We start from the raw sequence: 25008 nt of genomic DNA on the forward strand, positions 1-25008 counted from the left end.
CACCCGGCCCCGCGCACGCTCCGTGTCCCCGGAAGGAAACTGGAGGGGCGAGGGGGGGTGTTCCGGACCAGCCCCCTCCCTGTTACTGAGTCTCTGACCTTGTCCCGCTCGCCCCAGTCCCCCACCCCAAGCATTGCGGACGGCCCCACCCCCGTCCCTGTGGCGGGGGGAACCCCCCCAGCGGTGGGGGGCAGTGGGGAGAAATGGAAACTGAGACAAGGCTGCATGGGGGAGGACTGCGCAGGAAGTGGGGCCTACGCAGCCCCTTCCCCAAGGCAGTCCGGGCCCTTGGCCTCGGTGCCAGAAGAATGCTGGGAATGTGCTGTGCCCGCCGCGGCCCCCACCCAGAGTGCGACGCTGGGTCACCGAGACCCGCACTGGTCCCCACCCTGGCCAGAGTGCCGCGCTCCGCACCTATTCCCAGCCGCTGCCCCGGGTCACTGAGATCCGCACCGGTCCATCCCCAGATCACTGAGACCCATGCTAGCCCCCCACCCTGATTGGAATGAGGCTCTTCAGGCCAACCCCCAACTCCTGCGTTTACGTGCTAGGTTCATCCACCCCTGCCCAGGGTCACTGAGGCCATCCCTGAGTCCTCTCCCTGCCCCCACGGCCCTGGGCTCAGCTGACTGGGTATTCTCCAGGGTTTCCCCAGAGCCCAGCCTCAGACATCTCTGCCCCACTAGACTGAGATTGGGAGTTCAGGCTGATGGGGTTCCTAGGGAGACCTTATGTGACACCCTCTCTTCTTCCACAGGCTCCAAACAACAAAAAGCACAGCCCAAAAGCCTTCTGATTGGGGGAATGGGGATGGGGGTGGTCTTCCTCTAATCTGTAACCTTGAGGAAAAATAAGTGGCACCCATAGCCTGGGCCACTGGCCCTTCTCTGTGCAGGCTAAGCCAGCCAGTGGAGGAGAGCCCTGGTACTTTGAGATAGCTGTCAAGGAGATATGTGGCAAAATTCTCCTGGGTTCTTCCTCACCCTCAGCTGATGGGTTTCCAGACCCAGAACAACTCCATAGCTTTGCCCCAGCAGATGTTTCTCTACAGCTGGGCCTTGTCTTGGAAACAGATGGTCCAAGGGTGAGGTGACCTTGGTCCTTCAAGCATCCTTCATCTTCTCCACAAATAAGGCAGCAGAGGGAAAAGACCAGGAGAAGCAATTGATCTTCAAGGGAAGGTTATTGTCCCTAAAAGGCAAGCAGCCAGCTCCAAAGTATAGTGGGCTGAAACTGGTAGCACTATTCAGAGAAAGAAATCCCGGGTCTGAGGCTTCAGCCAGTAGCTTGGTTTGGATGTTTAAATTTACTTGTTGTATGGCTTGGTTTTAAACAGCAGATTCTTAGGCTCAGAAACTAGAGGGGAGATGGCAGCAGATACCTTCCCAGGCTTCTTTATTTGCAGCAAGGCTGGTAAATTAAGGCAGCAGTATGGCCCCTGCTGAGGTACCTTGGCTCTTCTAATGTTTGAGTTGGTCCTTTGATTGGGGGTGAGGAGGGAGGAGGACGGCAATGAGGTAGGCAGATTCCCAGGAGACAGTTTGTAGCTCAGCTGTTTGGACTTGTTTTAGGATCTAGGCCAGGGAGAAAGTCATCCATTCTCTCACTGGGAGAGGGTAAGGTGGAAGGAGTGCCTCATTGCCCTACACCCATTTGGCCCTGTGGCTTTTCCTTCACCCCATCCCCCAGGGCTCAGGAGCTCTGACAGAAGTTTTCTTTTTCAGATTCCCTTCTTCCCAGCTGGCTTTCCTGGCAGCAGGGATGAGATAGCCCCTACCTCTTTGTTCCTGAACTCCCTTTTTTTTTTTCCCTGGGTGCAAGGGCTTTTCCTGAAATCTGGCTTTCCAGGTTGAAACATGTTGCTCTGCCTGGGAGCCAGAGGCCCCTCTGTTGTCCTTATTTGTTTTTATCCTTGGTTTCCCAGGAGCTAAGGAGAAAGTTGGAGGGAAAAATGCAGTTTAGAGGTACTGGGAACCATTAGAGTTTGTGCTTATAGTGATTCTCTGTCCACTTGCCTGGCACAGTGGAGACCTTGAGTTTCAGCCCAGTTGTCCATTGGGGCTAAATTTCTAGTAGGAGATAGTATTGACCATAGAAATGAGGGAGAATGTCTTGATGGCCTATCCTGAGCCCCTGGTATGTATTGTATAACACCCAGAATAAAAGCTGCTTGTCAAAAACCTCTGATATACATCCTCTCCCACCACCACCCTAGATGAAGTTGAATTATCCACTAACAGTTAGGCAATAACAGCCACTTCTTCAGAGTGGGAGGTTGTGGGTCCAGTTTGAGCATGAGCTTCTTAGGGGTGACCTTGCCTGAGAGATGGGAGAGGCATGAAATGATCTCCTTAACCTCAAGTCCTCAGACATTCCCCTTCCCTTCCCAAGGGGTCTATAAATGGTTTTGAGTGGTTCCAGGAATTTTGTTGGGGAAAAAAAATTAAATCTTTACTTCTGCCTAATTGGTTCCCATTGTACTCTTTTCTAATATTTTATTCATTTAAAACCTTCTTTCTAAGGAAAGGGCTCTTTGGCTTCAACCAGATTGCCAGAGGCATCTGTTGTGCAAAAAAAAGTGTCAAGAACCCATGTAAAGGAAGGTTACCTTATATCTTTGTGGTGGTACTATTGTTCCCAGATGTCCAGTGCTACAGATTGCCTCTTTCATAGCAGCTGTGCCTTTGTACCACCAATGACTGTTGAATTGGATTTCTTCAATATTTTACCCTGTTGGACCTCAGTTTCTTCATCTGTAAAATGGGAACATTAGTGATCACCACTTACCTCACCAATCAGAAAGTATTTTATAAGTTGTAAAACACTATATAAATGTATGTTTTTATTATTACTTGGTATTGTTTAAGATCATGTAATTGGTTGGTTGTAGACCCAGTATTAGACTTGAGTTTCCTGATTCCAGTGTCTTTTCCAGATTCATGGCATCCTCCACTTAGCTCACATGAGAGGATCCAGCTGACTGGGGGTTGGGAATGAGAGAGAGGCATGGGCAGAACATTAAATAATTGGTTATGTTGTACTTTGGATTTCTGGAAGCTGGTCCTGGTGTCTCTCTGGTGGGTATTTATTCATTTAAGTGTTCCCTGAGAGTGAGCAAGAACCTTCTGGAGCCACAAATAAGATCTGTGATATGTCTAGGAAAATCACTCAAATGCCTTAAAATAGGGAAATCTTAAATTCAAACCTGTTCTTAGAGAACACTGAAACCTCTAGCCCTTTTGATTTCATTGTTCTGTCATTTCTGAGTTATCCTGGGCATTGCCTCTGTCTGTCTTTTCCATCTATGGAGGGGATCAGATTGCCTTTTTTTTTTTTTTACCCTTGTACTTTGGTGTATTGTCTCATAGGTGGAAGATTGGTAAGGGTGGGCAATGGGGATCAAGTGACTTGCCCAGGGTCACACAGCTGGGAAGTGGCTGAGGCCAGGTTTGAACCTAGGACCTCCTGTCTCTAGGCCTGACTCTCACTCCACTGAGCTACCCAGCTGCCCCCAGATTGCCTTTTATGCTATTCTGGTTCACCATGGTTAGGAGGAAAAGAGGGAGAGACACCAAAAATGTCTATTCTTTGGTGTCTTCATTTTTTTTTTCCCTCCCTCTCCTGGCATCTCTGGGGTTGGCAGCAGGGTAGAAGCAGGTTTTTGCCCATATATTCTGCAGCATTAGATGGACAGCTTGGGCTGCCACTGTATATAGCCCCTGTTTAAGAGATCAGGAAATGAGAGCATCAAGGTGACTCAGTGGATAGAACCAGGATTAGAGATGAGAGGTTCTGGGTTCAAATCTGGATTCAGGTACTTCCTAATGGGGTGACTGGGCAAGTTACTTAATCTTCGTTGTCCACTCTTCTGCCTTGGAACCAATGCACAGTATTGATTCTAAGACAGAAGGTAAGGGTTTAAAAAAGAGATAGAGGTGCAGGCCCAGGACAGTGAGAAAAGAGATCTGTGATGGACAAATTAAGAGCCAGAACTTGGGAGGATCCTGCCTTTTGATGAGCAGGGGCCACAAGGTAGCTTTATTTTCTTAGTGTGTGATAGTTGACATTGGTAGATGCTTCCCCAAGTTACTATGGGTACCCACTTTTATTTTAACCATTTTATATAAATCTGGCTCCTTAGCCTGGGCAGGGAGCAGTGCCTCATACCTGCCATCCTCCAGAGCAGATGAGATGTGAAACTGTTTTCTCTTGCCCCCAGACATCCAGCCTTGTGCTTGCTGTCTCAAGTAGGGGGTTTCAGGGACCCACCCTTTCCCGTTCCTGATACCGAACATTTTCCTGAAGTTTGGAAACCAGTTTGGTCATTCTGCCTTCACTTCTCAAGTAATGTGAGATTTTAAAAACACCTATTTGGGGTCCTGAGTCCAGCAAGGGAAGACCCATCTTTTCCTTGTGCCTCAATTTCCCTGCATGTGCCAGTAAATTAACAACACGCCATCACCAGGGTGTGACTCCATCCACTAATTACCGTTTGCCCAGCCCTGGGAGCTGTACAGATGAAAGGATCTGTGGAGACCAAGTGGTTATTAAAGGGAATTATCACTGATGTTATTACGATTTCTGAAAAACTCTGCTATTGCAGCGGAGAAAAGGCAATGCCAGGCCTGAATTTGTCCTTCTCCCATACATTTAAAAAAGAAGAAATTACGTGAGGTCATTCCTGGGCCTGCGCTTTAGGTATTTAATCACAGTGGGTCATTGCCCCCAGGCCTTCTGCCTCTTACATGTTGCTGCCTCTCCCAGATCCCTTGCGTCCGGGGCCTGGATCCTGGATCCTTCACTAGCTCCCTTTCTGGACTCTAGAATCAGGTGAGGATGAGAGCACAATGGGCCTGTGCTGGGTTTGGGGGCCCCTCCAAATTAGGGTGTGGCTCTGGAGTTGTTTCGTAGTGAAGGTTCCCAGGGCCTGATTCACCCAAGTTCTGTCCTTGGCTTGATGTGGGGGATATAATTGGCCCTTTGGAATGAGGATCTGTTGAGACACCCTCGGGACCTGACTGCAGCAGCCCCAGGCACTTCTCTGAGCCAGCGCTCTCCCACTCTCTAGCCAATACCACGCCGCCATTTTCAGCCTCTGTCGCAATGGTTCTAGCTTTCTTCCTCTATTCCAGAGTCTCTTCCCATGGGCAGGAGGTACCCAGCTCAGAGAGGGCAGTGCCCTTGGCTAATTCCCAACCAGATTATTGGTTAGCCCAGTCCTTCTCCCTGTGCACCCACATCCCTTCCCCTCCCCAATGAGAGAGGGTCATTTCCTGTTCTAGGGGAAGAAAATGCTGTAACCTGCTTGTTCTGTGTCTCTCTCCTTTAAGTACCCTCAGCCCTGCTCCTGAGCCACACCCTGCCCATGTGCAAGTCAGTCAGTGTCCTCTTGCCCAGCCACCTCCCTTGTTCTAAGCCAGGTTGGGCTCCCCCAAGGATGTCCAGCTGCTCTTCTCATCCACTGAAATTCTACAGGTCTGATAGCCTTAGACCTTTCTTTCCTGGGGAGACTGATCTATTGGCTCAGTATGCCTGCCCCAGTTTAAAAGGGTAAACTCAAAAAGGACACAAGATTTTCTTTGGATGCTTCTAGCCCTTGATGTTCTTTAAGTGCTTCTGACTTTGGGGAGTCCCCAAACCATCATATGGTTTACTCTTTCTCCTGGAGCCTTAGGAGCCCACTTTCTCTATAACCTTAGCCTAGAATACTGTACCAAGACAAGTAAGCACTCCTGCCCATTTCATTGCCCTGGGCCCCAGGTGTGTTAATACTGAGCTAAGCCCCTTGTTGACATTGCCTGAAGAATGTGGGAGCTGATGTCTATATTTGGGCAGAGGTGGCTCCTTCTCCCATTCAATCTCCGGGTCAGAAAAGAAGGAGACACTGCCCTGGCCCTGGTCCCTAGCCCCTAGCCTGCTGAACTCTCCCTACCAGGCAGGGGCTGTTTGAGAGGCTCAGGGAGAACTGGTCTGGTTTGTGACCCTTCGTTTCCTTTGCTGAGGAGATCTTACTTCCTGGCCCCGAGATACAGTGAAAGGCTTTTTCCTCTTTGTTCTGTTGTTTTCTTGGGTAAGTTGTGGGACAAGACTGGGGGCAGGAGGGCAAAGATGGGATCCATCAAATAATAACTAGCATTGACAGTGCCTGAAGATCTGTGAAGTGCTTGACACTTGATGCTCTTCAGAGCTTCACCTTACTGTGAGATTGGTGCTGCTGCTGCGATGCCTATTTACCCTTGAGGAGCCTGTCAGAGAAAGTGTAATGGGACATAATAGACAAAGGGTTAGGAAGCCCCAGGAAGCTCCACTTCAGCCACTCCTGGGCTAAATCACATAAGCTCTCTGAGTCTTGTTTCCTCTCCTGTAAAATAAGGGAGTTGGTGTTGGTGGCCTCAGATATCTTCCAACTCTAAATCTTTGATCTTGTGACTTGATCAGGGCCATACAGCTAATAAGTGTCTGAGGTAGGATTTGAATCCAGGACTTTTTGACTTCAAGTCTCTCTTTGTTATGCCATGCTGCTTATAAGGCTTTGGAATTCTCTTTTTTTCTTTTAAATAACTTTACTTTCCATCTTGGAATCAATACCATGTATTGGTTCCAAGGTAGAAGAGCAGTAAGGGCTAGGCAGTGGACATTAAGTGACTTGCCCAGAGTCACCCAGCTAGGAAGTTTGAACCCAGGACCTCCCATCTCTGGCTCTCTATCCACTGAGCCACCTAACTGCCCTCCTGGAATTCTTCTTGAAGGGATTGCCAAACCTATTCTTCAACCTCAAATATTTCTCAGTGAAGTGAAATCTTATACCCAGAGTCCTGTCTCTGTAAGACTTTCTAGGTAATGATCTTTTCTGATTTTAATTGCATTGATTTAGTTCTTGCAACACTTTTCAATTTTATTTGATATTCTGTGATCTTGTCTGCTCTGTGCTTGGTCATGAACTACTTCTCTGTCCAGGGTTGCAGAAGTATTTTCTTCCTCGCTACCAATCTGTTGGCTGATGTGATGATGTATCTTAAGCTCCATTCGTAGCTTATCTTGACAGATGATATTAGGTGTTATTTCTTTTTTTTTTTTTTAAACCCTTACCTTCCCTCTTGGAGTCAATACTGTGTATTGGCTCCAAGGCAGAAGAGTGGGGTAAGGGTAGGCAATGGGGATCAAGTGACTTGCCCAGGGTCACACAGGGAAGTGTCTGAGGCCAGATGTGAACCTAGGGCCTCCTGTCTCTAGGCCTGACTCTCAATCCACTGAGCTACCCAGCTGCCTCCTGTGAAGTGTTATTTCTAAACCGGATTTCTGCCAAACTACTTTCTAACTCTCCCAGTAGTTTTTGTTGAATAGCGAATGAGTTCTTTGCCCGGTGGTTGGGATGTATCAAAGTGTGTTCACTTGCTTTTGAATGTTATATACCTAAACTGTTCGGCTGATAACTGTTTTGTTTTTTAACCAAGTAATTTTCACAATTACTACTTTGGAATCTAGCTTGAGATCTGATACTGCTAGACCTCCTTCCTACTTCTTTCCATTATTTCCTGTAAGATTTTGGACATTTTTTCTCCCAAATGAGTTATTTTTTTTCTAGCTCAATAAAACAATCCTTCAGTAATTTGATTGGTTTGGCACTAAAAAAAGTTAGTGAATTTAGGAAGTATAATTTTTATTATATCAGCATGACCCAACCATGGACAGTTAAGACCTCTCTAATTCTTTAGGTCTCTCTTTCATAGGGTTTGATAGTTGTAGTCATATAATTTTCATGCATGCCATGGTAGATGGACTCTCAAATATTTATACATTCTCTATTTATTTTGAGTGGAATTTTTCAGTCTCTTCCTGCTGATTTTGTTGGTAATATGCAGAAATGCTGGTGACTTGTGTGGGTTTATCTTATATCCTGCCACTTTGCTGCCGTTATTGTTTCAAACCAGACATGACCTCATTCATCTTCATTGTGGCCTGATGGGGGAACTGTGACCCAGGGAGGTTCATCTTGCCAAGGGTTAAATATCATGCTTGATTCCAAGTGGGGATTAAGGATCCCGGTTCCCAGATATGGGAAGAGCCGAGCCTGAAGAACCAAGGTTCCTCTTGTACCCTTCTCTCTCTTCTTCCTCTTTTGGGCAGAGCCAGTCACACCTGACAGCTGGGCCCTGAGGAGTCAGCTGGGTCAGGGTTGGAACTGTTCGAGCACAGATGGGTGTCCTGCATGCCAGCACCTGTTCCATTGGCAGTCACGGGTCACTCTGGGGCTCTGACTCTGGAAGTTTGGGAGATGTACAAGTCAGGCAAGTAGGGAGCAAGGGAACTGCACCAACTGAGCGTGATAAGGGGGAGCCACTTTCCTCAAAGCCTGGCACCCATGGGGTTTTCTCTTCTGCCCACCCATGTTCAGCTTTAAAACTGCCTTGTGGGCAGGCTCTGTGGGGAGCTTATACTCTTGGCTTATACTCAGAAGGTTGAAAGGCAGTTGGTGTTGTAAGAGGGAAATTTTAGGTATTATATATTTATTTGTTTGTTTGTTTATTTATTTTAGGGTGTGGCCGCCAGGAATCAATAATTCAGATTGATTCCATAATTAAAATAGACCCAAGTCAGGATCGGGTTTAAGGTAGTTTATTTACAATCAGAAAGGTAGAAGGTAGGGAAATAGAGAGAGGGAGAGGCAAGCCCTGGGGCCTACTTGAGCCAGGGTGGAGAGAGGATTGAAAAGCTAATTAAACTAGGCTGCAAGGCCTTAGCAATTAGGGAGGCAAGAAGCCTACTTAAGGTAGGGAGTCTGGAAAAGCCAAGGTAGGCCAAGGAAGTCAGCCTAACTTACCCACGGGACAGTTCAGAGTGGAAGCTGCCTGCAGTCTCAGCCGAGATCCTTCAGCACCAAGTTCAAAGTGGGAACTGCCCCAACAGCAAGTTACCAACATACTTGAAGAGATCGTGTCTCTCATCACTTCCTGTGGGTCCACCTCTAATTCAAGTGGACAAATAGCAGCCTCTACACTGATTTGGACTGCCCAAAGGGCAGACCCTTGTTCTTGATTTGTTACTTATTGTCACTAAGGGAGGTGGGGATGACATTATCTCTGGTGGCTAGAGTTTAACTATAAATGGGCTTGAGCTAATTCTATTTACACAATCCCCCCTGATGATCATATTGGGTGCCTAGTCATTATTTTTAAAAATAACAGTGTCCTTGTTTTTTTGGGGTTGGGGGCAGCATGGAGAGAGGACAGAGGAAGGAGGCTAGTGACAGATGAGCAAGGTAGGATTCGCTTCATTTAGGAGAGGAAAACACTAAAGCCTGGCATGCTTCCTTAAGGCCATGGCCATTGTCAGGGACAAATCTGGACAGAACCCCTGGGTGGCACACCCCTGTGCACCCTGGATAGCTGGGACTCTAAGACGAGTAGAGCTGGGGGGAAGAGGATTTAGTGGTAGAACTTGCAGCTTCCTCATCCTCAGGGGTCAGATGAGAGAGAGAGAACCCCAAACCTATTTTATAGTGTTCCCTCCTCCTCTCCCTTCCACTCTTAGTCCTCCGGGTGGGAGGCTTCTGGCCCTTCAGGAAAAACATGACCACAGAAGAGAATATCCTGAGTGCCTAATTCATTTTGTCTTTTTTTTTTAATTAATTGATATTGAAGAGATTTTTATTTATTATTTATTTGTTTATTTTTTTTAAACCCTTACCTTTCATCTTAGAGTCAATACTGTGTACTGGCTCCAAGGCAGAAGAGTGGTAAGGGTAGGCAATGGGGGTCAAGTGACTTGCCCAGGGTCACACAGCTGAGAAGTGGCTGAGGCCAGATTTGAACCCAGGACCTCCTGTCTCTAGGCCTGGCTCTCAATCCACTGAGCTACCCAGCTGCCCCCAATTCATTTGTCTTTACAGAGGACCTACCATGTGCTCCTGCAATAGGCCCTGGGGTAGAGCATCCAAAAAATATTGTTCCAGACTTGAGTCTGCCTGGGGAGGAATCCAAACTAACTGAGCCCCTCACCCCAGTAAAATGATTGTATTTTCTTATCATTTTATTACAAAGAGGAGAGGAAGAGGTGTGGGTGGAGTAGTCAGGGAAGAGAAGGAGGAGGAGGACCCTGAGGATGAGTCCTGGATTGAGAAATGCAAGTCGAAAGCTGGTATTCCATGGAGTAAGAATGGAAATCATGAGAATCAGCAAGGCCTCCGTGAGCCATAGGGTGAAGACCTTGACCCCCTTCTCCTTGGCCCTCTGAAGCCTGGAGAAAAGAGCCCCAGACTCCTCAGAGGGATAGGGCCAGGCCTGCAGAAGCCCTGTGTATGACCCTATAAATAAACTCATTGTGTTGTATTCCAGTCTCCCCCACCACGGCTGTTATTTTTGTTCCTGGCCTTGTGCTAAAGCTGGGGAGCCCTGCTTGTTTGGAGGAAGGAGAATTCCTTTGATATCCTGGAGCCCCCAAGAAATAGCCCCTGTCCTTTGCTGTGTGTGGACCCTAGATCCACCTCAGACACCAGATAGGACCCCTGAGGACATGGACAGGAGGCTCAGAGGGGAGGAGAGCCACCCCCAGCCCTCTAGAGCCCTTCTCAGTCCTTTGTGTCTGGTGGGGCCAGTTGTCCTTGATGGGGAGGGGGAACCACAAGCCCCTCACCACACACCACTGGTACTACTACCAGTTCTTCCCACACTTCTGGTTCTTGGCTTTGATACTCAGGAGCTCTGGGAAGAATAGCATGAAGACCCGAAGGGAGCCTCCCATTGATCAAGACCTTGGCCAGTATCCCAGGGGCAGGAACCAGGCCCAGTCCTGACCATTCTCCCCCTTCCCTATGTTGGAGTATCCCCTAGGTATATATTCCCAGTCCTTGTGTGCCAGCTGTTAGGAACTGGGGGAAGTGAGGCAGAGCTGGGCCAGGGGAGAAGGGGGGCATTTGAGAGAGAATATGGGCTCCCATTTCTGCTCTGTTGTTTGCACAGTTTTAAAAGGGATGGGTAACCCCAGAGAGATTTTTGGGTGAGAATTATATGCAAGAATTCCTGAGTGTCCGAGGGAAGGGAAAGTGGGATTGGTCCCAGGTTATTGGAGGCGGGGTGCTGGAGACAGGACTTGGGGCTACCTTCCTTTTCAGAGTTGTTGGAACATGATGTAGTAGAGAGAGTGAAATCAGGAAGAGCCAGGTGTTCAGATCTCATCGCAGAGACTGACTCACTAACTGCATGGCACTGTACAAGTCCCTTAACTTGTGGGTCTCAGTTTGCTTAGCTATAAAATGGGGATACCAGCACCTACCATACCCCAAGATTATTGTGAAGACCAAGTGCAGACCTTAAAATGCTTATAGAAATGTCGGCTGTCATTGCTAGTTCCTCAGCTTTGCCACCTGATCTGTAGGTTTCATGTACAGGGAAAGGGGCATCTCCAGATTGTCCTTAGGGAAAACATTTTATGCTAAAGGAGAGGTTTGTTCTTCATGCATGTGTTCAAGCATTCAAACAAACTTAACATCACCCATGTGTGAGGAGCTGGTGCAAAGATGTGTCTCTTAAGAGGGAGTTGGGAACCATGACTCTGTGAGGTGCTGGCCTTGCCCCTCTCTCCCCACTAGCAGTCATGTGGTCCCTTGGGCACATTGGGGCTGGGAATAGATCCCATCTTCATCCTTTCTCAAGATCAGCCCTAGGATGACTCTGTTTCTGAACTGTGTAGTTACCTAGAGTAGGGTGAGGAATGGTCTCATCTTTCCCCAAGGACTTTTAGCTCCTTTCCAGTGGATTTGGGTGAGCACCTGCCTTTTGGAGAGCAGGGCTTATTTGTGACATACATCTTTGTAAGAACATTAGGTATGTAGCAAATTTTTATTAATATTTGTTGGGAAAATGAATGAAAAAGGCTTCAAACACACTTATTGTGACTCCAAATTCAGTTCACACTGTACTATCCTGCCTTCTCAAATATGACAACCTGGTAGAATGTAGAAGGGAAATGGAAAAATGTGGGAGGAAAACCCAATTTTTAAATCCAAGTACTTTATTGGTAGTTTTTTACCCAGCCAAATCAGGAGGAACAAAACTCCTTGTTTTCCTGGAATTTTCAAAAGTTTTATTTTAGAAATTCACATTTCTAACTATATAATTTGATGATTTTATGAACAAAACAAAGTTACATGTGATATATTGTTTTGTTCCTAAAATAACAAACTTGACTAATTTCTAAAAAGAGTATTTTAAAATTGTGTACTTTCCTTTTACCCACAGTTGCCATTTTGTTCCCAAAAATGACCACTTGGGAAGATGTAGAGGGCTTTAGAAGTCATTTAATTCAGTCCTCTTGTTTTATAAATTAAGAAATTGGCCCAAAAAGATGAACTGACTTGCCTAAAGTCACATAAATAGTAAATGTCAAAGCTTCCTTTGAAGTAAATTCCTGTGTTTTCAAACAATATGGTTGTGTTTGCAGAGTGTGTGATTTTTTTACTATAATCCTATTTTTATTTTTTTGAGAACAAGAGATTTCCTGTACATGTTTAAGTTAGATTAGATGGCCTACTATTCTGAGATTGTATAATAAAACACTGCCCTGCTCCATAACTTCAAATTAAGTGTGTTGGGGTATATGTGTATACATATATATAGTATTTGTGGGGGCGGGTTCCCAATTACATTTAGAATAATCTGATATAGGTTATACCAATGCTTTCGTGCAATATGTTTTCATGGCTCATGTCATGGCAGAAGATGCTTGTCACACATACAATAAAAAGCTCACAAAGGAAATAGAGATGGCATGCTTTAATCTTCAGTCAGACTCCAACAATTCCTTCTTTGACTATGAAGAGCATTTGTCATCATGAAGCCCTTGGGGTTCTTTTGGGAACTTGCTTTGCTGATAATAGTTTAGTCCTTCACAGTTAATCATTGTGCAATATTTCTGTTACTGTATATACTGTTCTCCTGGTTCTGCTCACTTCACTTTGTATCAGTTCATATAAGGCTTTCCAGGTTTTTCTGAACTTCTCTTGTTCCTCATTTCATATGGTATTCCATCATGACCATATAACAGAACAGCTATTCCCCAATTGATGGGCCCACCCCCAGTTTCCAGTTCTTTGCCACTACAAAAAAAGCTGCTGATAATATTTTGGTACAGGAACATTCTTTTCCCTTATCTCTGATCTCTTTGGGATACAGACCCAGTAGTGGGATTGCTGGGTCAAAAAGTATGCATGGTTTTAAGGCCCTTTGGGCATGGTTCCATATTACTCTTCAGAGTGGTTGGATCAATTCATAGTTCCACCAACAGTGTAATAGTTAGTGTCCCAATTTTCCCATATCCCCTCCAACATTTATCATTTTCCTTTTTCTTAACCAATCTTATAGGTGTGAGGTGGTATCTCAGAGTTGTTTTAATTTGCATTTCTCTATAATTAATAGTGATTTAGAACATTAAAATTCTTGTATTCCTGTAGGAGAAAAGGAAGCCATTAAGACCTCAGAGATAAGCTGGGGAGGAGATGATGCTGGCTAAAAGTCTAGCAGACTGGGCTGAGTTCTTAGCAGTGTTGAGATTGGTAGATTAGTTGAGAAAAGAATAAAGGACCTTGATAAGGACCCTGGCGAGGAAAAGAGGAAAAAACAGGAATCTTGTTTTAGGGAATTTTGGAGGCTCCTGGGATCCTTTGACTATATGTAGCTGATTTTTCTTAGCTGGTGAAGTGAAAACTTATGGGTGAAAGAACTGGTAAGTGCTCCTGAGACGTCCAAGGAAAGTGGATGGGGGTATAACAATTGGAACTGGCAAGAACAACAACAAAGTAATCAAAAGTCAGTGTTGCTGAATTGCAAAGAATCAGCATGGCCCCAAGAAGAGACATGAGAAAACATCTCTTCCCTCACTCTTTTGCAGAGGCATGAGAGTCCTCAAGTGTCATATATTGCATATGTTTTCAGACTTTTCCAATATTTTAATTGGTTGATTTCCCTCTTTTTCTTTAAAAAATGTTATTATATAAACCTTGGAGAAATTTTAGTGATGTAAAATAATAATAATAATTTGGAAAAGGAAAAAAATGCCCAAAAAAAAGGGGGAGACAGGAAACCTTATAAATTCTGCAAACTCTAGCTTTTGCTGGATGGGAGCACTGCATATCCTGCTTCTGCAGGTTCCAACACAAGCCTCTAACTCCAGGGTGAAGAAGAAAGGAAAAGAAGAGAAGGGGGGAGGGGTATGGTAGCTTGCCTTTTTTCCCCATGTCAGAAGCATTGTCCATGATCTACCCAGCCTAAGCTTTTGTTCTTTACAGACGTGTCAAGGGATACCCCAACACTCACCAAAGCCTGGGTTTGCTGTTTACTCCCCCTCTGAGGGGGCACTGCCATAGATGCCAGTCAAAGCTTAGCCCCAGAGAAGATGACTCCATGTCTCTGCTTTCCCTTTCCAGGCCTGGTGACTGAAACAAGGTGATCACTGACTGTTGTCACTGCGATATCCCAAATTGCTGAGCTGAGAGAGAGGTAAGGGGCTTCCCAAGGGTATATGGACACATCACGGGTGGGGAATGTCGACTGAAGGGGTAAGCTGTTGTAAAGAATTAATAACGTGGAAAGGGCAGGTACTATTTACTATCTACTGTGCTCTGACAATCAGAAGTTATGGTACCTTGGGCCTGGTCTTCTTTCTACTCATGGAATAAGTCCTGCTTGGTAGGGAAAACTCCCTCCAGAACTCCTGTGGAAAAGATAAACCTGGGGCAGCTAGGTAGCACAGTAGATAGAGAGCAAAGCCTGGATATGGCCTCAGACACTTCTGAATTCTGTGACCCTGGGCAAGTCACTAAACCCCAGGTGCCTGGCCTTACTGCTCTTTTACTATGGAACTGATATTTAGTATCGATTCTAAGACAGAAGGCTTTTGTTTGTTTTTTCATTTTTTTTTTTAAGAAGAAAGGAAAAGAAAGTAAAATTGACAGTAGAAAAGTTGATAAAGATGTGGAAGTGAAGGAATAGTGAGATAAAATGCCAGCTGTCCTCTCCACACATGCCTGAGAGTAGAGTTCAGGTTTACCATTCAGAGTCTTTTTACAAGAGGAAAAACTTCCAAACCCCCAGGCCCATGAATTCATAGAATATATCAGGCCTGGAAAGGACCCTGGAGGTCATCTCATTCAACTTCCTCATTTAACAAATAAGGGAACCAAGGCCCAGGAATCATACATGTACCAGCAGAGCCAAGACTCAGACCCAAGTCAGTCAAGCAGGATTTATTAAGAGCTTACTGTGGGTCAGGGATAGGGCTAAGGAGAAAACACAAGGCCTCTGCACCCCAAGGAGGCACTCTAGCAAGGAGGAGCAGGGTCCAAACAGCTGTGTGAATCCAGACTATATGCTGTGTACGGGTCATCTCAGAGGGAGCAGCCTTCCAGGGAAGAACTCCCATGAGCCGGGCTGAATGTGGATATGAACGGAATCAGAAAGGATGCCAGAAGTGAGGAGGGAGAGTTTTCCAGACCTGAAGGCTGGAGAGCCAGTGAAAGGGTTGGAGTCAGGAAAGTGAGCGTCATGTAGGAATGGCCCATGGGCCCATGTTGTAAAGTATGTGAAGGAAATACAGTCCAAGAACGCTGGAAAGATACAAGGGGCCGCTGGCTGGTGAAGCGCTTTAAATCCCTAACTGGGAATTCGATGGGTGACCCTGAGAAAATGGAGTCCCTGGGCTGGGAGTAAAGGGTGACGGGGTCAGACTTTGACAGCTCCCTGGATGGGAATGGGAAGAGACTTGAGGCAGGAAGAGGGATGGAAAGGTCAAGTGGAGAAGAATAGAGATGTCAGGAAGGCCGCAGATGGGAGGTGTAGGGGACAGCAAGGCCAGGAGCCGGGTGGCGCCCTCGGCAGATGGGAGGGTTTGGAGTTCTGATCTGGCCTAGAGCTCCCCCAAGGAGAGAGATTTACAGCTGGGTCTGGGTCTGGATATCATCTTCGTAGAAATAGTCATTGCAACCTTGGAAGCAGATGGAATGGGCAGATGATATCGAGGGGGAAAAAAGAGAGGGCTCAAGATAGACCTGGGGATACCCAGTCAGTGACTGTGCCCTGGATGGAAATCCAGCCAAGGAGCCAGACTCACTAGAGGTAGGTGGAGAAAGGAAGGTGTTACTTGGTAGCAAGCCAGCCGGCATGGTTTCTGCCGTGAAGGTTGATTGGGGAGAGGACCAGGGGGCTGAGGGGGAGAGTGAGAGCTCCACCAAAGGCTGAGGAAGAGGTGGAAGGACGAGGATGATGGCCCAGAAAGGAACTGCGGAGGTGGGGTAAGGATAGTAAGGAGGACAGACAAGGTGGGGGGTTTTAAGGCTGAGGGAGGGAGATTGTGAGCAGAAGAAGGAGTTCCGAGTTCATGAATATGTCAGTGACACCCTTGTGGGAAGGGCGGCTCTGTGAGGGCAGGTGCAGTGGCCCGTAGGAAGGGATAGCCGCAGGGTCTGGGAGCTCAGGCTCCTAGAAGTGCCTTGGTAGGTGTTCCCTACATGAGCCGTGCTGGACTAGAACTGAATTTCCTAGTATTACATCACACAAACCCTCAAGAAACAGGTGCTTTTTTTTTTTTTGAACCCTTACCTTCTGTCTTGGAGTCAATATTGTGTATTGATTCCAAGGCAGAAGAGTGCTAAGGGCTAGGCAATGGGGGTCAAGTGACTTGCCCAGGGTCACACAGCTGAGAAGTGTCTGAGGCCAGATTTGAACCCAGGACCTCCCATCTCTAGGCCTGGCTCTCAATCTACTGAGCTACCCAGCTGCCCTGAAATGGGTGCTTCTTATTGGATTGGGTTTGATTTTTTAAAAGTCTAGTAATAGAACTGATTGTAAACAGTGTAGAATATTATGTGGAGGAGTGCTTGTCATTGTATTTGTGACCAGCCTTTGACAGCACTGGTAATGAGTTAGTAGCGGGGTCATGACCACCCTCCAGGCTTTCTAGGATTGTACCTACAATTGGACAACTAAACAAACCAGGGATTGGTATCGGCTGCCAAGGTAGGATGTCTGTATCCCCGACACGTAGCTGGGATATTTCTGTCTCCTCAGCCCACTGGATTTAGAATTGGAAAAGACATTGGCAAGAGATCGCTGAGTAGATCGGGATGGGGGGTGAACAAACTACACCCGCGGGCTGAATCTGCTGGCTTCCTATGAGCCGATACAATAAAACTTTATTTTAAAACATAAAAACTATTCTTAGCTCACAGGCACAGGCAGGAGTTTGCCAGCCCTTGGTCTAGATAATCTCTAAAGTAGAGGCTGTGGCCTGACCCCAAGGGATGATTGATCTTTCACCTGGAGGGTGGAAAGATAGGTCACATCCCACTCTCTGAGCAATATCTGGTTTGGACGTTTTCAGCACTACTTTATCCCTTATTCCTCCCTCCTCCCTCCCTTCCTTCCAATGTGCAAGCTCCTAACCTCCCTTGTGAGGTGGCCTTTGCCTGGAAGGGCAGCCATAACCTAAACCATGCACCTTCGTACTGGTGCTCAGAGCAGCAGCTGTGCAAGGACCATTGGGGAAGGGCCACATCCCTGGACCCCTGGCATATGGGTGCCTGCCACAGGCACAAGGTACTCTGGAGGGACCAGGACTAGTGAGGAAAAGCCCCCTGTTCTCCCTTTCCATTTAGGATGAGACAGGGACTGTCGCACAAGGTAGCAGTTATGGATGGGTTTTGAGCTGCATAGTAATTGCATTATATTATTTTCCCCAAAAAACTCACCCCTCTTCTGAACATCTCTATCACTACAAAGTGTGGTTCAGGCACAATACCCTTCCAGGGGATTTACTTAGGTCAAAATTATTTTTACAATAATAGTAAGAGGTTTTAATTTCCAAGCATAAACAGATGGGCAGTGAGGTGGCCCAGTAGATACAGGAGATAGGCCTAGAATCATGAAGACTCCTCTTCCTAAGTTTAAATCTGACTTCAGACACTTCATAAACTGTGTGGCTCTGTGCAAGTCACACAAACCCCCATTTCCGCATCTGTAAAATTACCTGGAGAAGGAAATAGCAAACCACTCCAGCATCTTTTCCAAGAAAACGCCAAATGGGGTTATGAAGAGTTGGATGTAACCAAACAACAACAAAACATAGTGACATATCTCTTGTCTCTGCAGGACACTACTGTCCTTCCATCTATGAAAGCTTTGGAGGTACCCCTTATTCTCCTTCATCCTCCATAGACAGTCAATCTCACAGTCTCATCATTTCTACCTCCATGGTAGGCCTAAATTCTTTTCCTCACTGATTACACTGCCCGCCCCCCCTTTTCAGGCCCACCTTCCCTCTCTCCTGAATTATCACAAGATCCTCTTCATTGGCCCCAGCCACAAATCTCACCCCTTCCCAGTCTGTCTTCCACACCACTACAAATCATGGTTCTAACCATTAAACTCCAGTGGGTCCCTCTTGACTCTAGAATAAAATATTTTCTTCTTTATAATTTAAAATTTTTATTTTCATGTATGTTTTTAATACAATTAGATATTAGTATACTAGCATAGTTATATAATTTATAAATAAATAATACACATATTAGGAGTGTGTGCTCAAAAATTTTTTACTCCTGAAAGGGTAATATCCAAAAATGTTGGAGAACATGGATCTATGTCAGGGGTGAGCAAACTACAGCCTGAAGCTTGCAAGCTAAGAACAGCTTTTACATGTTTAAATATAATAAAGTCTTGTTTTAAAATGTAAAAACAGTTCTTTGACCCTTGAAAATAGTTTGCTGACCCCCTGACCTACATTTGTTTTACCCCTGAAGAAACAGAGACCCCATGAGGAGAACTGTTTTGCCTTCAGTTCCACAAATAGAAATCAGGGGGGCCTGGATTAGAACCCGGGTCTTCTGCCCACAGAACAGCATTCCTTCCCCCATCCCCCTTGCCCCTGTGCCATATTGGACTTGGATGAGGAGGACTGTGTGAAGACATGAACCCTAATTTTATGTTTAAATAAATATTTAGGTGACATGCAGACTGTAAGGAAAGGAACCTAGAGTGGCCTGATCTCTTCCCTTCCTTGTTACCTGTTCAGGTCCTTCTGTTGTTGTTGTTGCTCCCAGAGCTTGATGTCGCAGGCAGTAGAGGAGCCGGCCGGGGACCCTGGAGCCCCAAAGCCAGGAAGCAGCAGTGCCATGGAGCTGGGGACTTGCCAAGAGCTTTTGCATCGACTTCGGGAACTAGAGGTAAGAGAGTGGGGCTAGGGAGAAGACCTGGAGCCAGCAGGGGGAGAGCAAGAGACCTTTGGAATCTCTGCTCTAGTGAATTTGGCTGTGATGTGGGTGGGGTGCCACGTCTGGAATCAGGAAGACACCCCGAAATCAAATTCAGTCTCCTACACGAACCGTGACCTTGGGCAAGTCGCTTTACCTCTATCTGCCTCCATTTCCTTTGCTGTAAAATGTGAAGAATAATAGCAGCTACCTTGAAAGGTGGTGATGAGGATCAAATGAAATATTTGTAAAAAACCCTTAGCACAGTGTTAGGTACATGACAAGAGCTGTAGAAATGCTTAGTCCCATCCCCACCCCACCCTCCACTAAACCAGGCTGTGTAGACGCTGGGTTTGAGACCAGAGGCCCTGAGTTTAAATCCCACCTTCATCACTTAATAGCTCTGTGTGCACGTGCATGTGCGCATTGTGTTTGTTTCCCCATCTGTACAATGAGGGGGTTTGGACTAGATAGTCTTTCAGGCCTGGGGTCCTATGATCTTTTACACTGTGTTTTAGCCCATTGGGTCTAAAGGAAGGATCTCTGCTTTTAATCCTGTGACTCACATTTTCCTTTGAGGCTTCACATGTTTTCATTTTGTATTGCTGTCCTCTCCTGAGCTTGCATTTTGGTCATCTCTCTTGTCGAAATGTTTTTCTATCTGGTTTTTTTCTCTTGTCTTTTGTTCATTTGGGGATTCTTTTCTCCCTTGATTTTATCTGTATGCCGAAGCTTAGCTCTGGTCCTGGGGTGGAGGGAATCCCCGCGTTTGACCTGTGCCTGAGGTCAGTTTTCAGCTGTCTCAGTCCCAGACCAAGCCCTTTGCCAAGGCAGCCAGGTTGGCCTTCTTAGGGGAGGTTTGCAGCTGTCCTGTTCAGTTGGGTTCTGCCCGATCCTGCTGAGGCCAGACCTTGTTGGGCTGAGCTCCTCCCACTGCTGATCCAGGTGGCTCCAGCCCCTGATGTGGGTGGCCTGTGTGGGGTCCCCTTCCTCTTACTGCTGCCCATTCTGTGTTGCATTGGCTCCCCTGCCACCTGTCTGAAGTTCTCCTGAGACTGGTTTAGTGTTCTCTCCAGCCAGTGAGAGGACGCCTCCTTCCTGTCTCTCCATGTTGTTCTGGGCCGGAGCACAGTTTCACCCCTTCTTCTGGTATGGTCTGAGGCATTTTTGTTCTTCTGCAGCCATTTGGAGGGTGATTGGTGGCTCCCAGGTTGGGAGTGCTGCAGTCAGTCTCATTCTCAGCCTCACGATTAATGAATGTGTGGCAAAGAAGCCTGTTCTCTCAGATGCTGCCCTTCCCTTTATTCCATGGCTGGAATAATGAGTCCCCCCCAAGCCTAGGGGTTCCCTGAGCTGAGTGCCCAGCCCCCTCTCTACAGGAGCTCTTCCCATCTTACCTTCTCCCCCTTCCAAGAACTCCTTAAAGGAGGGATTTTTCATTTTTCTGCACATCCTTCTAACCTAAAATCTTAAATATACCCCACTCAGCTAAAACTTGGTGTTTAGAGAGAAATAGACCTCCCTGGAGTCACAGAAATAGTTCTGTCATAGAAAACAAATTTTCCTAAAATCACCCACTTGGCTCAGAGCCCCGTGTGCCTGATACTGAGGGGCTTAGAGCCCTGTTCATGTGATACCATATCAGAGCCCTTCAGCATCCCATGCAAAGGGCTCCAGGCCTTGTGTGATACTAAGGGATTCAGAGCCCTGTGCATGTGATGCTGAGGAGTCCAGAGCCCTGTGCACATAGTGCTGAGGAGGGTAGAATTTGGAACAAGGCACAGTTCCTGTCCTTTTTCCCTAAAGCCTACCTCTGGCCCTGTAGGTTTGTGGGTGGATTCCCTGCATGTCCCTTCCTACAAAATGTAGGAATAGGTTAGGGGCCTGTGTAAATCCATAAATTTGCTGTCCTTTCCTTCCTTCTCTATAGGCAGAGAATTCAGCTCTGGCCCAGGCCAATGAGAACCAGCGAGAGACCTATGAGCGCTGCCTGGATGAGGTCAGTGGCATAGGCTGTACATCCACTGGGTGGGTGGGAGAATTGGGGAGCAAGTCTTAGAGTCAGTTCTTGTTCCTTGGTCTTAGCTTTGAAACAAGGTTAAAGGATTCTGTTGACACACACAAGGAACTATGTGACTATAATTACAAAACATATGAATATAGATATAAATAATTTGAGAAATACTCATTGTTTATGGGTAAACTGAACCAATATAATAAAAATGACGACACAGCCTACTTTTATTTTTTTATTTTATTTAATTAATTTAGAGCATTTTCCCATGGTTACATGATTCATCTTCTTTCTCTCCTCTCCTCCCACTTCCCTCCTGTAGCCAACCCACAATTCCACTGGGTTTTACATGTGTCATTGAACAAGACCTATTTCCATATTATTAATGTCTGCATTAGGGTCTATATTTAGAGTCCATCAACCCATGTGATCAAGCAGTTGTTTTTCTTCTGTGTTTCTGCTCCCACAGTTCTTTCTCTGGATGTGGATAGTGTTCTTTCTCATAAGTCCCTCAGAAATGTCCTAGGTCATTGCATTGCTGCTAGTAGAGAAGTGTATCCATCTCTGTATATAAGGTTCTCCTGGTTCTGCTCCTTTCACTCTGCATCAATTCCTGGAGGTCTTTCCAGTTCACATGGAATTCCTCCAGTTCATTATTTCTTTTAGCACAATAGTATTCCATCACCAACGGATACCACAATTTGTTCAGCCATTCCCTAATAACAAAAGACTATTTTATAGAGCTAGAAAAAATAAAACAATTTATCTGGAGGAACAGAAGATCTATAATCTTAAGGGAAATTATAAAAAAAGTGGGAAAGAAGGGAGCCTAACAGTACTACATCTCAAACTTATACTACAAAGCAGTAATCATCAAAACATTTTGATGATGTGATTCACTTGGCCAATGGAACATATTAGGTACACGATATATAGAAACAAATGACCATAGTAGCTTTGTGTTTGATAAATTCAATGATCCAACTTACTGGGGCAAGAACTCACTGTTTGACAAAAACTGTTGGGAAAATTGGAAAGTAGACTAGCCAGGAACTAAGTTTAGATCATAGATGAGGATAAGCTTAAATGGGTGCACAGTATATACATAAAGTGCAATGTTAAGCAAATTAGAGAAGCAAGTAAGAAATTGCCTGTTACATCTTTGTATATAAATAGAGAGGATAACAGAGGACAAAATGAACAATTTTGATTACATAAGATTATGGAGTTTTTGCACAAAAAACTAAAGCAGCTAGATTAGAAGAAAGGCAAATAGATGAAAGAAAAATGTTTATAACAAAGGTCTGATTTCTAAGCCATAAAACTAATTCAAGTTTTTTTAAGAATAAGATATGTTCTGGGAAAACACAAGTACTATGGGCATGGTGCTCTGGGAGAGCCCAGACTACAATCTTTCTGACAATGATTAAAGACCCTTTATTATGTAAGAAAACAAATAAGATCCGTTCCCCAATTGTTAAGTGTTTGAAGGATATGAATGGACATTTTTCAGGGGAAGAAATCCAAACAATCAACAAAATAGACATATTGCTCTAAATAATAAATATTCTAAAATAATAGTAAATCACTCACTAATAATTTCAGGAATGCAAATTAAAACAATTCTGAGGTTCTTCCTCAAACCCATCACAGTGGCAAAGTTGACAAGAAAATTACAAATGTACATTAATGTACATTAATGCACCATTGGTTTATAAGTCTGTGCCCCTAAAGAAATAGGAGAAAGGAAAAGAACTCATATGTACAAAAACATAGTACCTGTTTTTGTCGTGGCAAAGAATTAAAAACCAAGGGGTTTGTGGAGATCTCTTTATCATCTCTGATAATCTGATGACAGTTTAGTTGATAAGGAAATAAGGACAGGACAAGGGAAATGTCTTTTACTTCATGCTTCCAGCTCTGGCTCCAGGAGCATGGAGTTTATTATATATATTTCAAGACTCATTTCACACAGAAGAACCCCGCCGAAACTTTGCAGATGCGCAGAAGTTACAAGTTATGTCACATCAAAACACAAACCATTGGCTTCAGAATAGACCAAGGCCAAGGCTGAATTTTGACTTGGTTCTTATCAGAAAGCCAAGTTGTGGAGTATCTTGGCCTTAGCTATAACAGGCAGCAGCATTCCTTGCTGTGTTAACAGTGTTAACCCTTTAAATTCAGGTTTGATAGGAACTTAAAGCTTTTCAGTAAGGCCATAGTACTTTTCAAGAAGAAATCACAAGGATCACAAAAGGGGTCAAAAGAGGAGTCTCAAATTTTTATCTATTCTCTTATTGGCTTGCCATAGGGGTTGACTATCAAATGGGGACTATCTAAATAAGTTAAGGTATATAAATGTAATGGAATACTGTTATGTTATGTTATAAAAAATGATGAGTGTGGGACAGTTTTACTAAGAGATCAAGGAAGATTTGTACAAACTGATACAGAGTAAAGTGAACAGAACCCAGAACCAGGAGAATAATTTACACAGTAATGACAATATTGTAAAGACTTTAAAACTGATTAACATAGTGACCAGCCACAATTCCAAAGGACTCAACCTTCTGACAGAAAATGGCTTCAAAGTGAAGGCTGAGAAATTTAGATATATTTTTTGGACATGGCCAAAGACAGAATTTATTTTGTTTAACTATAATAAGCATTTTATTTTTCTTTCTTATTTGGTGAGGAAAGAGAGAAGAAGGCAGGGGAAAGAAGGTAAACTTTTGATTAAAACAATTAAGATTTAATTAAATAAAAAGAAAGAAATGAGATTAAGAAACTTAAGGGTCCAGGACCAAGAAGATATTTTCTCCAGACCTAGTTAATGCTCTGAAAAAAGAAAAGAAAAGGAAAACAACAACAACAAACAGAAGAGCAGTTAAAACTCTATAACAGCTCTGATCACAGTAAAAAAGAATCTCAAGTTAAAAAAAAATTTTTTTTTCAGTTCTAAGTATTGGTTCCAAGGCAGAAAAGTGGTAAGGGCTAGGCAGTGGAGCCAAGTGACTTGCCCAGGGTCACCCAGCCAGGAAGTGTCTGAGGCTAGATTTGAACTCGGGACTTTCTGTCTCCCTGCTTGGCTTTCAATCCACTAATTCACCTAGCTGTCCCATCAAGGAAACTTTTCATCCCTAAAGTGTTCACTTAGCACCACTCCCCCACTGGTCTCCACATTCCTGACAGGGACATAGACTAACTTATGGACTTATGGCCCACATGTTTGGATCAGAAATGACTGACCTATTCCTGAAAACTCCCCACCCCCACCTTCCAACAGTGAATTGTCCATCTACCTGGGAAAGAAGGGCAGGGAACCTTTTTTCTGGTGTCACCCCACAGGTAGACAATAAAACTACAGACTCTACTTGGAACATCTTACCCACAAGAAAGCAATAGATTCTGATTTTTTCCTCACAAAGAAGGAAAAGTGGTAGAGAGGCAAGAGAGGAACTGGGGCAGGGGCCAGGATGTATGACTGCACCAGATCTAAAGAAAAGGAGACAAACTTATTTAGGGACAATCTTGTCCTCCCTGGGGTTATTTAGGGCAAGGACCCAGGCCAGTGAAACCTAAATCCCCCAGGGCAGGAGGGAAGAGGCTATGGCATCTTTGTGGCCAGAACAGAGAACATATCATCAACAAAGAGTATGTAGTTGGGAAAATAGGGATCAAGGAATATAAGGGGGAAAGGCTAAAACATCAAAGACCTCAATATGGGGGAAAAACTCCAAACCCAGAGCACAAACAG

General features: G+C 45.1%; 1 protein-coding gene across 1 annotated transcript in view; it reads left to right on the plus strand.

Moving 5' to 3' along the window:
- NCKAP5L (NCK associated protein 5 like) overlaps nucleotides 1–25008 on the plus strand; it is a 67569-nt gene that overhangs the window by 5068 nt on the left and 37493 nt on the right. The window contains exons 2-4 of the mRNA XM_044679723.1: nucleotides 14420–14492; nucleotides 19060–19210; nucleotides 21168–21236. Coding sequence (XP_044535658.1) covers nucleotides 19094–19210; nucleotides 21168–21236 — 186 coding nt within the window. The 5' untranslated portion in view covers nucleotides 14420–14492; nucleotides 19060–19093. The remainder of the gene's footprint in view (nucleotides 1–14419; nucleotides 14493–19059; nucleotides 19211–21167; nucleotides 21237–25008) is intronic.

Source organism: Gracilinanus agilis, chromosome 5 (assembly GCF_016433145.1).
Source record: "Gracilinanus agilis isolate LMUSP501 chromosome 5, AgileGrace, whole genome shotgun sequence".
Lineage (NCBI taxonomy): Eukaryota > Metazoa > Chordata > Mammalia > Didelphimorphia > Didelphidae > Gracilinanus > Gracilinanus agilis.